This window comes from Gavialis gangeticus, unplaced genomic scaffold (assembly GCF_001723915.1).
Source record: "Gavialis gangeticus isolate Ggan-Ray unplaced genomic scaffold, GavGan_comp1, whole genome shotgun sequence".
Taxonomy (NCBI): Eukaryota; Metazoa; Chordata; order Crocodylia; family Gavialidae; genus Gavialis; species Gavialis gangeticus.
Window position 1 is genome coordinate 70,183,965 of NW_017729033.1, and position 12,958 is coordinate 70,196,922.

Sequence of the window (12,958 nt, forward strand, 5' to 3'; positions counted from 1 at the left end):
ACATCAGGGACAAGTGCCATTGCTACTGTCCCCAGGGAATACCTGTGCCATGTGTGGCCTACTGCATAGCAGGTTACCTTGGATGGGGTAGGAGAAGCTGGGGCCAGCAACTGTGCTGACCCAAGCGGCCTTACCTGGGCTACTTACCTTGGGGAGCTGCAGCCTTGGCACTCTTGCAGCTGGGAGCCTGGCTGGCAGCCAGAGCATGGCTCCAGCAGACCAGGCTCCAGTTTTGGGCAGCATGCGCTTCCGCCACATGCGCCACCCTGCTTTTTTAAGGCATGGGGTTTTTTGACCCTGGGATCTCCCAGGGCCAACCCCCTCATGCTCAAGGTAGCAACACAGGGAATGCCTGCATGTGTGGCATGTGTCACCACAGACCCGTCTGTGCGCGCCACATACTGCACATCTGCACTTGTCTGGGCACAGCCAGTGGGAGCTTGCCTGAGTAAGCAATGAATTTACATGTTCTGCAGTATCTAATGAAGTGAGCTCATGTTCACCAAAGCTTTGATTTAGTTAGTTTAAGGTGCAAATTTACTTTGCTTTCTACCTGACTTCAGATTAACACAACTAAGTACCTCCCTCCGCTCTTGTAGGATTTGGCCATACTAGTCTAAAAGGAGACTGTCAACTTTTTTAAAAAATCACCTTTTATTTTTGGGGGATTTTAACTTGTGATTCTCACTTATATTATTATAAGTGAAACAGATTAGAGCAGAATAAGCTTTTTTCCAGATGTTTCCAGTCTAATTTCCCGATTATTTCCTAATGTTTCCAATCTGGTTTCCAGATTCTGATCCACTTATCTCCACACTACTTCCCCAGTGCTTCCGGATAGCTGTTTTTAAGCATGATCTTCCCACCTACTTTTACTCTGTACATGCCAAACCTGGAAATAAAGCTGTGGTGACGGCAACTGAACACAGAGATGTTGAGAGCAGCAGAAGGGGATGGAGGACCACCATTCATCACCATTTCATTTTCACGTTTGTTTCGTGCAGAGCCAAAACAGATGGGAGTGGTGTGACTGGCAACGGCACCCTGGGAGCATCAGATAGCAATTTAAACAAACCCGTGAGCATGCTGAGTAGCAACTTACTCTCCACTTTTTGTGGGATTTTGGTGGAGAACTGTGCTATCTCGTGATTGGGAGGGATCAGATTTGGTGCTGTGTACATTTGACAGCACCAATGAATAGTCAATTTTCATTGTTCCCCCTTGCATTCATTTTCCCCTGTTGTTTATGTGGATCTGACATACAACTGTAGCTGAGAGAGCAAAATTTATTAAAATAGGAAAATGTGACTAAAAAAACCACAAAAAACTGGCAAGGGGTGTACAATCAGGTGTGGTACTGAAACTGCCTTGTACTCATTTTTCAAACAGATGAGACTTCAAGTTGAAAGCGTCCTTTAAAATACTGAAAAAAATAACCCAATACAATTCATCTGTGCTAATGACATTCCTAGGATGAATTAACACAACTTAATCTCCACTTCGCCACTTGTGAGTTACGCAGTTATCCCTAACTCATGGAATAACAAGGCAAATTCATTGCCCACGGCTGCAGCATTCTTATCTGTTTTATTTATAAATATGGTAGGTGATAACTGGAGACACCAGATCAGCTAATGAGGTATCTAACTATATAGATATATATTTATGATTGCAAGGTTTGGGACAGGGTAGCCAAGTTATGCTTATAAAAATATACTTTTAGAAAAGAATATACTCACTTCAAGAAGTAAAGATAATACAGGAATATTCACATTTCTCAGGTGGCTGAATAGATTCACGTATTTTATACATATATTTATCTATATGAGTAAAAACAATGTGTAAGAACAACCACCCCAATGCTTACGGTTTCACAGTTCAAACATCTAGTTTCGTTAGTCAGTGTTCCCTGAAAAATCTCATGCACCCAGGTGAGTTCTTGTTTATTGTTCTCTTCAGTTTCATTCATGTTGCCATTCTTTAATTTTCCGTTTTGCTTTTCCTGCTTCTTCTCCTCCTGTAGGATGTCTGCAATGGTGTTTAGCAAGTAATTTAAAAATTCGTGTGCATCTTGCTGCATGTAGTTGTCAAAGAGATCTGCAAAAGACAAAGTCGTATGATTGTGCCCATCTCCAAATATAGTTTTTTCCATGCAGAAATGAATATGCCTAAATTCAGATTTTCTTCCCAAATATGCTTACCAATTCAACAAGGCACATAAAACATACGGAACTAAAGCAGATAAGTAGCCCTACCAATTTCAACAGAACTAGTCAGACACTTAAAATTAGGTATGTATGAAGTATGTTACTGGATTGAGACCAACATTTAATACAGCTATTTTTATTTTATGTACTGCTTTCATATTGCAATCTTGGAGGTACACTGCTCCTGAAGACACTTTCTGAATCTTCTTGTCCGCCAGTAAAACTCAATACACAATAAGCCACTTTGCCCCCACTTGCAAGAAACATGTGGGAGGCATCCCTGAAGAAAAGTCTAAGAAGATCCAGTTGCAGAATGTCCACCAATACTTTTTTTCCTACTGGGGGCTTGGATATCCCTCATCTCCTCTTCCTGATGAAGCAGGTATTTCAGTTCCCCAAATAGTTGTATTTTTATCCCTTTAATGCCATTCTTACCAAGGCACATGTGGATGTCCATCAGGCATGGAGCTATAGATATACAGACAGTTTTCCTTTGTATTGTCTGTGGGGCTGCCACCCACACTGATACGGCTCCTAAGCAGAATTAAACTGTGTTATCAAGAACTCTTAACCTCACATGCCCTTACACACTGAACAGAGCAGTTGCTTAAAATGGAGTACACCCTGTTGCCTCTTATCAACAAAAAAGGCCCAGTGCTCAGTGAAACTAGATTACTGCCACTACTCTGGGAATGAGGGGAAGCAGCAGATGTAGCTCTCTCGATGCACACACACACACCACCAACGCCTGTGGTGTTTTGAACTAATAGTGTTCACAGACCTAATTTTCACACTTTTCCCACCTCCCCACAGTATCCCTTTCTGTGATCCCTGACAGAAAACCCCTGCACAGAGGTGCTTGATACAGGTCCCTCTATCTCCCCACTCATGGCTTATGCTAGATTGCTACAGTCTTGCCCTTACTGTACTGAAAACTTCTTAGACAAACTATGTGTCCATGGAAGATTACAAATCCGGGTATATTTGTCATCAAATATTATATTACATGCACATATATACATGCTGTGAGTATGTAGATACACACACATTCACACAAAATAATTCATATCTAAGAAGCAGAAAGTACTAAAAGCTTATTAGACATCTAACTGAATATTTGATTAATTTAGCCACACTGGTGATTCTTTTCACCAATTTCACCTATTACATGAAACTAAAAAGTTTCACTCACCATTCTCCTTTCGTAACCTTGAAATGAACTTTTTTGGTGGAATCACTCCAACTTTCTTCTTCTGAGTGGCAATACTGTGGAAAAGGTCTGCCAGGCAAGTCAAGAGATTTTCCTTCTTTTTCTGTTGGGCTTTGTATGCCAGCACATTCTCCCGAAATGGCCGGCAAAAATACAATGCCTGCAGCACGGAGTTACAGTAGCAGGTGTTCCCAAACTGCCAAAGTAAAAGCAAAAAAAACCTTAATCCTTGTGCAGTGGAACATAATCTAGTTAGTTACTTGATTGTGTCCCTTGTAGCAGACCACCCTAATGACCACACAGCTATCGATATGGGTCCCACACCCTGTACTGACAGCTACTCAGGAAAAACAAAGTATAAATGTGACTTATTTATCTGACTAGGACTGAAAATGAAAGCTTAAAATGTAAAGAATATTTTAAAGTATTAAGTGCACTAGAAATCTCTTTGGTAGTCATTCCCATAAACTAGTATGTTCTCAAGGGGCCCCAAATCAATAATAAATTCCCACTGATACTGATGCAAACAGTACTTGCTTGAGTCTCATTTATGTATTCGTTAGGCTGTTAAAAAACAACTTTTGGAATGGTCTGGTCTTCAGAATTGTAACTGGTCTTAAGTATTTGACACAGCTACAACTCACTTTAAGTATGCTAGCCAAAATCCTCCCTGGAACAAACTGAACCCCACAGCAGTGTTAAAAAGGAAGTATATGAAATTAAAACTGCATCAAAACAACAAAAGTCTCTATGGTCCTCAAAACTATCGTTCACTGTAAAACAGTACGTGGTTCACCTTACTGAAATGGTACTTACATTGACCAATCCAAAGTAATGTTCATTGATTGGGAACTGCTCTGGGCCAATGTCTTTTTCCAGAGCAGAGGCATTGGTGCCCTAAAAGAGAGAGAAAAAAGACAATTATTCTCCATTTCAAATTGAAATTTTCAAAATAAAAGTATAGACTAATAAAAAAGAAACATCATCTCTTCCCATGAAAGTGATTAATCAAGCTAAAAGAGGTCTTAAGGATGAACAGGGGCTTAGGTTAACAAGAATATCTGAAAATCTTAGGTCTGGCTTAACTGAGCTAGATAACTCAGCAACGGTTGATGTGAGGTGAATTGGATAGTGGTCCACCATCAGAACTGCCATGCATACAGAAATTCACAGAACTCAGGGAGATGCAGAAGAAGCAATTTCCTTTAGTTATTTTCAAGTTGAGTAAAGTAAGTAAATAAGAAGCAGAGTGCATCACCCCTCCTCTCTGATGTAGGGAGTTGCAACTGATGAACAAGAGGTTCCCTGCTATCCTTACCAATTAATCTACCATAAAAAAGCCCAGCTTCTTTCTTAGCTGTATTAAATAAGAAAAATAAAACAAAAATTCCAATATTTAAGAACAGAAGGGACCATTAAATTATGTCATCCGACCTTCTGCATAACACAGATCATCACATTCCATCCCATGAACCCTGCATCAAACCCATTACTTCTGGCTGAACTGCAGCATATCTTTACAAAAAACAGATGGTCTTGATCTGAAAAGATCAGAGGCTGGAGAATCCACCAAATCCCTAGGTAAGTTGTTCTAGTTGTTAACTGCTTTCAGTTTTAAAAATCTGGAACTTATTTCAAAGTTGAATTTGTCTGGCTGCAGATTCCAGTCACTGGATCTGTTTATGATTTGCCTTCTACATTCAGCATCCTTATAAGAAGTGTTCTACCCATGTGCAGATACAGGCTGTGATCCAGTCTTTTCAACCTTATCTTTCAACCTTATTCTGTAGGTGTGAAGCACATTTTCTAATAATTATTGTAGTGCTTTTCTGAAGCCTTTCCAATTTGTCAGCATCCTTAGTAAATTGTGGGCATCAGTACTGGATGCAGTTTTCCAACTCTGGTCTCACTATGCCACATATAATGGTATTGTTCTGTAATGCTTAACTGTTCTTAGCATTAGTTACCAATCTTAGCATTAGTTAGCATTAGTTACCAATCTTAGCATTAGTTACCAATCTACCAATTTCTTTCACCTGAAAATTTTTACTAGATAACTGAAATGATTTTAGATAACTGAAATGATTTGCAAAAGCCCTGAGCCAAGAATAGATTTCTGTGGGTGCCCACTAAGCCTGCCCTCACTGGATGATAACTTTTCCTTCACAATTACTTTTTGGATCAGGCCATTCTATCCAGCCCATGGAGCCCCTAAAAAATTTAGAAAATTAATATTTATGTGCCCTTGGCTGCCTGTCACCTGGCCCTCAATAGCTTGCCAAAACTCAGTAAGCGGCCCTCCTTCCAAAAGAATTGCCCAGCCCTGTTTTGGATCTATCAATTAGCTTTATCAGTTTCATATGCTGTTATTAGCCAAATTCTTATAGTGTGTTAAGACACAGTATATCCGTTACTTCTATCAAACAAGCTGTATATTAAGATTGGTTGACAGATCTGTTTGTCATGAAATTAAGTTGATTGGCATTAATTATGTGATCATTCTTTAATTCCTTACTGACTGCATTCCAAAGAAGGTTTTCCATACTTTTGCAAAGGGTCAATGTCAGGCTAACCTGGCTATATGTACTCAGGCTTTCCTCTTATCCTTTAAAAATATTTGCACAATATTACTTCTCTTCCAGTGCTCTATGGTGTTCCAAGATTTGTTTAAAACAAACATCCTTGGCAATAGGAGCACCCGAGCCAAAACCTTCAAGCCTGTTGGTTATAGGATTCAGTGGTTTTGAGGCTATTCCCCCCACCCCCATAAATCTAATCTAATTTTTCTTACTTCTTCTGCCACCAGTTTTGCACCTTTCTTGAAGATAGGCATCACATTTTTGCCATACTGGATTATCATCAGTTTTGCCCTACTGGATTATCATCTGCTGTCACACACTGAAAGTTGTATCTAAGTGAGTTGAATCAGCTAAATGAAAACTGGCACAACTGCTATTGGAGACTTTTCAGGCTTTAAAAGACAACTTATTTGGAGTCAGTAGCTTCCATAAAGCTTCATGTACTTAACATCTCATACCTCTTATTAGATCACCCCTCCTCATTACACATGCACATAATTTCCGAACTACAAGTATGTGTTTAAATACTGTTGCTAATTCCTGGACATGCCATCTGAAAACAAGATCCTTCATTTTCTGCAAGCCACACAAGGCTCAGTTCTCCAGTTCACATAACCAGACTGTGGACTGTAACAGGGGGCCTACTCAGGGCTGATCCAGCCATGGCCCACCCACCTGTTCCTGAACTAGCTGCCCACGTTCTCTCCCACCACACCTTGATGTTAATTAGTTAAATGTAATTAAGCAGGAGGCTGCCCATTTTCTGCCCCGATGCCAGGGGGCACTATCTGCGGCTCCATTCCTCCCCTACACCACAGCTCAAGCCTCGCAGACGGCATCTCGATGTTCACATAATCACTGGCCCCCACTATGGGCCCCAGAATCCTACTATTGGACCCCACCTGGATTCATCCCTTTCAGGCCGCCTTTTCCACCATCATACCGGGCGTGCATAGCTCCCTGAACTGGTTCCCCTTCGGGTGTGATCCCCCCACCGGGACCTTCGGCTACTAGCCCTGGCCCATCTCCAAGCCAGTCGGGACCCCAGGCCCTCAGTTCTTGGGCGTCCCTCGTGGTGTGCCCCTGGCCCTTCGACCCTTCTGGTCCTAGCCCCAGCATGGGCCAGTCAGGGGAAACTCAGACAGGCCTGAGTCTATGACCCTTTTCTTATTCTCCGTGGGTTCACCCTCTGGACCCTCCAAACAAAGGGGTAACCCACCCAGCCGTGGGGGCTAGGGGCTAAGGTGCCCCGACCCACCTTTCACTGGGGAGGTAACTGGCCTGGCATTTCTTGGAGGCTCCCGCACCACTGAGAGCCCCACCAGACCACCCACTCCTGGCAGGGTGCAGTTTTAGGTCATCAACTACTTAAAGGGTAGTTCCAAAGAGAATGGAACTAGACTGTTCTCTCTCCATCTTTCGAGGTTTTTAAGACCCAACTAGACAAAGCTCTGGCTGAGATGATCTAGTTGGGGATGGCCCTGCTTTGAGCAGGGGGGTGGACTAGATGACCTCCTGAGGTCCCTTCCAACCCTCATTTTCTATGATTCTGTATGGGAGTTTAATGTTCTGAACCAAACTGTATTCATCTTGGTAAATTACTTCTATAGTATTCAGATCTAATCACAGCTATAAAGGTTCAAAGAAAGAAAGTTAGCAATTTACATTCATCTGATTGACCAACAGAAGATGTAACATTCTCCTGCATGTGACTGCCATGAAAATCAGCCTTCCTGTCACAAGATGAGTCAGATAATTTTTTTTAGTTTTTGCAGTAAGTTTCTTAGAACTAAAAATGTCAAAAGGCCTCAGCTGTGGTCTTAAAGAGTAGCATTTCATTTGTATAACTCACCCTACATGGAGGGTGGGTATGTCATTATTAATAAATTGGTTAATATGGTGTTTAACATTTTTATGTAATTAAAATGGTCTGTGTTGTGTCTTTACTAGGAGTTTTGGAGAAAAGTCCTGCTAATGTTAATAGCAATTCAGTTCCAGTCAAAGCAGCAATGGAAAGCTCATGCTGTAAGGAGACCCTACATGGCCTGACAGAAGTCCAGGCTTTTGCAATGGTAATTCCCTTATGGCTGAGGTTAGCTAGGTTCAAGACTTTAAAAAAAGAAGAAAAAGAAGACAAAAAAAGGAGGAAGTATGATAAAGGTGTTACAGTAGTCAGAACTCTTGACAGAAAGAATTGGTCAAGCGTAGCAACTGTCCATATAGTTTGCACTCTAGATTAAGCCTAGTCCCATTGAAGTTAACATAAGTTTTGCCACTGGCTTCAATAGAGTACCGGTTTCACCTTAAATATTTTTAAAATGTGCTGATTATTAAAAGGCAAAGAAAAGACATAGCTTGGGCCTTTTGCCAAGTTTGTGTCAGTCTCAGTTAAGCCAGGACTTCTGCAATGCAATCGTTCCTGCTGAGGGTGCTTTTGATTCAAACTTACCCAATGAGGAACTTTTTCTCCTGTTTTGCCTATGGCTCTGATATGATTGAGTTTGCTGAAGTTAATTTCAACTACAAATTCTGATAACATAGTTAAAAGTTTTACTTGATTTTTGTACTTGCCGACCATGTAAAACAAAATAACAGCAGACTGACTACTATGCATTCTTAAATCTATTATTGAAATAATGAAATTAAACCCCTAATTTGGTTTTGTGTATGCACAAACTACCCTGATAAAATTTCATAATACATTACTGTGATTAAATAAGATTAGATTATAAACTTTGGGGTTTAGAGAATATTTTCTTTGTCTGCAAATACCTAGAATACTTTTAAGGGCTATATAAACTTTTAATAGAATCATAGAAAATGAGGATTGGAAGGAACCTCAGGAGGTCATCTAGTTCAACCTCCTGCTCAAAGCAGAACCATCCCCAACTAGATTATCCCAGCCAAGACTTTGTCTAGCTAGATCTTAAAAACCTCCAAGGATGGAGATTCCACCACCACTCTGGGTAACCTGCTCCAGTGCTTTACTATCCTCCTAGTGAGCCAGTTCCTCCTAATATCTAACCTAAACTTCTCTTGCTGCAACTTGAGACTGTTGCTCCTTGTTCTGCCATCTGCCACCACTGAGAACAGTCTAGCTCCATCCTCTTTGGAACCACCCTTTAAGTAGTTGAAGGCTACTATTAAATCCCCCCTCAGTCTTCTCAGTTCCATGAGCCTGTCTTCAGAAGTTATGTGCCCCGGCCCCCTAACCATTTTTGGTGCCCTCTGCTGGACTTTCTCCAATTCTTCCACATCCTTTCTGCAGTGGGGAGGGTCCAAAACTGAACACAGTATTCCAGATGTGTTCTCACCAGTGCTGAATAAAAGGGAATAATCATTTCCTTCAATCTGCTGGCAATGCTCCTACTAATGCTTCCCGGTATGCCGTTAGCTTTCTTCGCAACACGGGAACACTTTTAAATCATATCTAGCTTATTGTCCACTGTAACGGGTCCTTTTCTGCAGAGCTGCTGCTTAGCCAGTTTGTAGCAGTACTGGCATGGCACTGTTCTGTCCTAATTGCAGGACTCTGCACTTGTCCTTATTGAACCTCATGAGATTTCTTTTGTTCCAGTCCTCCAATTTGTTGAGGTCTCTGAATCCTAACCCTACCCTCCAGCATATCGACTACTGCCCCCAGCTTGGTGTCAGCAAATATGCTGAGAGTTCACTCCATTCCATCATCCAGGTCATTGATGAAGATATTGAACAAAACCAGCCCCAGGACCAAACCCTGGAGCTTTCCACTTGATACTGGCTGCCAGCTAGACATTGAGCCATTGATACCACCCTCAGAGCCCCATGATCCACCCAGGTTTCTATCCACCTTACATTTATCTAACCCATACTTCCTTAGCTTGCCTGCAAGAATGTTGTAGGAGACTGTATCAAAAGCCTTGCAAAAGTCATGTTCACTGTTCTCCCTGCATCCACAAAGCCAGTCATTTAATCACAGAAGGAAATCAGGTTGGTCAGGTATGACTTGCCCTTGGTGAATCCATGCTGACTATTCCTAACCATCTTCTCCTCCAAGTGCTTAAATATGGAATACTTGCTCCATGATTTTCCAGGGACTATGGTGAGGCCGACCGGTCTGTAGTTCCATGGATCCTGCTCTTCCCCTTTCTTAAAGAAGGACACTAGACTTGCCTTTTTCCAGTCATCCAGGACCTCTCCCAATTACCATGAATTTTCAAGGATGATGGCCAATGGCTCTGCAATCACAGTGGCCAACTCCCTCAACGCTCTCAGGTGCATCACGTCCAACCCCATGGACTTGCGTATGTCCAGCTTTCTAAATAGTTCCTAACCTGCTTTTTCACCACTGTTGGCTATTCACCTCCTCTCCAAACTGTGCTGCCAGGTGCAGTAGTCTGAGATCTGACCTTTCTTGTGAAGACTGAGGTGAAAAAGGCATTAAGTACTTCTGCCTTTTCTGCATCATCTGTCACTAGGTTGTCTCCCACATTTAGCAAAGGACCTACACTTTCCCTGATCTTCCTTTTGTTCCTGACATACTTGTAGAAACCTTCCTTGTCCTTCTTTTCCCTTTACATTCGTTGCTAACTGCAAATCCAATTGTGCTTTGGCTTTCCTGATTTTATTCCTGCATGCCTGAGCAATCCTTTTATATTTCTCCCTAGTCATATGTCCAAGTTTCTACTTCTTGTAAGTTTCCTCTTTATGTTTTAGCTCAATGGAGAGTTCCCTGCTAAGCCAAGCTGGTCTTCTGCCATACTTGCTAGTTTTCCTGCGTGTTGGGATGGTTCATTCCTGTGCCCTCAGTAAGGTTTCTATAAAATACAACCAGCTTTCCTGGGCTCCTTTCCCCCTCAGACTGGCCTCCCAGAGCACCCTGCCCATCAGTTCCCCGAGTGAGTCAAAGTCTGCTTTTCCAGAATCCAGGGTCCTTACTCTGTTTTTCTCCATCCTTCCTTTCCTCAGGATCCTGAACTCAAATCAACTTGTGGTTGCTGCTACCCAAGTTGCGATCCGCTACTACATCCCCCTGTTTTTGAGCAGCAGGTCAAGAAGAACATGGCCCCTAGCTAGCTTCTCCAACACCTGCACCAGGAAGTTGTCCCCAACACTTTCCAAAAACTTCCTGGATTGCCTGTGCACTACTGTATTGCCCTCCCAGCAGATGTCAAGGTGATTGAAGTCCCCCATGAGAACTCTCATCCTCCTAGTCTGGTGGTCTATAGCAGACCCCTGCTGTTGGCTCATATTTTAAAAATCACCAGCCTCTGTTCAGGATCAGGCGCAACCAAAGACCAAACATGACTCATCCATTCAATTGCAGGGGGGTTTTATTGATTCATAGTAGCAGCATGTGATGATTAACAAGCAAGGCTCTCACCACACACTGGGCTTCTAGGAATGCTTGCAGGAGGCAGATGCCTGGCCAGTATGCTGATTGCCAATCTACAGATCTGCTGTCTTTGATGATCTCAAATGCAGGCTAATGCCAGAAGGAGAGAGAGCACACACCCTTTGTTTTCCACTCCAAGTTTATACCCTTAATTCATGCCATTTGTCTCGCACTGGTGTTCGATCATTGATGTGTTAAGTCTGATGCACCTTGTCAGCCAATAAGGGCACTGTTCAAACGTGCTGAACTTGTTATTCAGACAAAGTGCCAGCAAAACAACATTGTCATGTCTAGCTGCACCTTTATCTCAGCTGGAATGCATGAGAAGTTCCATCTGGGGCCCATTACTGTCTGGGAAAGATACTCCCTCCATCTGCATCCTCCTTATCTTTGGAATCACTCCTGTCAGGTTTTCATGAGGAAACTTTCCATTGTCAGTGATCTCATTCTTCTGGGCCTTCCTAAATACTATCCTTTAACAAGTACTTGACATACTTATGTCAAGCAATATATATTACTTATACATGCATATATGTTCTGTCAGGTAGCATATAGTGATATTTCAGTAGTAAATAACAACACATTACCTACATATATGTATACTGAAGAGTAAATAGGTCTAAACCCAAAATTCAGCCAACACCTATCACAACATCACCATTGTTGCTCTCCCTTTTGATCCTAGCCCAGAGACTTTCAGCAGGGTTTCATACTGTCCAGTTTCATACTGGAGCTCTGAGCAACCATACAGCTCTTTTATATAAAGAGCAACTCCTCCCCCTCTTTTCCCCTGTCTGTCATTCCCAAACAGTTTGTACCCATCCATGACAGTACTCTAGTCATGCAAACTATCCCACCAACTCTCTGTTATTCCACTCATGTCATAGTTCAGGACTGTGCAAAGACTCCCAATTCTTCCCACTTGTTTTCCAGGCTCCATGCATTCATGTGGAAACACTTGAGGGAACTAGCCAATTGCCCTACTGTCTCAGGAAAAAAGAAAATGCCTCCCTTATTGCCCCCTCCTGTTTGTGCTTCCTTCAGGTCACCCGCTTCTCCATTTACCTTAGGGCTTTGGTTTCCATCCCCTGGTGAACCAGTTTCAAGTCCTCCTCACTAGGTTAGCAAGCCTGTCTGCAAAGATGCTCTTCCCTCTCTTCATCAGATGGATCTTGTCTCTTCCAAGCAATCCTTCTTCTTGGAACAATATCCCAGAGTTGAAGAAGCCAAAGCCCTGCTGGTGACAACATCTGTACTACATGCATTGATCTGCAGGATGTGTCTGCTTGTGCCTGGGCCCTTCTCCTGACTGGAAGGATCAAGAACATCACCTGAGCCCCAGTCCCCTTCACTCTTTCACCCACAGCCCTGTAGTCATTTCTAATCTTCTCAAGGTCTCCCTTGGCAGTATCATTAGTGCCCACATGGATGAGAAGCATGAGGTAACAGTCAGAGGGCTGGATAAGTTTCTGTAATCCCTCTGTGACATCTCCGATCTGGGTTCCAGGCAAGCAGCAGACCTCCCAAGACAACAGGTCAGGCCGGCAGATGGATGCCTCCATCCCCCACAGAAGACAGTCTCCAACCA

The 12,958-nt window shown here is 42.5% G+C and overlaps 1 protein-coding gene across 2 annotated transcripts in view; it reads right to left on the minus strand.

Moving 5' to 3' along the window:
- The window catches only part of USP46 (ubiquitin specific peptidase 46), a 47,480-nt gene that overhangs the window by 18,638 nt on the left and 15,884 nt on the right, over positions 1–12,958 (minus strand). For both annotated transcript variants that reach the window (XM_019526441.1, XM_019526440.1), the window contains 3 exons: positions 4,234–4,314; positions 3,400–3,613; positions 1,868–2,097 (listed from right to left, as the gene is read on the minus strand). In XM_019526441.1, the coding sequence (XP_019381986.1) occupies positions 1,868–2,097; positions 3,400–3,613; positions 4,234–4,314 (525 nt within the window). The remainder of the gene's footprint in view (positions 1–1,867; positions 2,098–3,399; positions 3,614–4,233; positions 4,315–12,958) is intronic.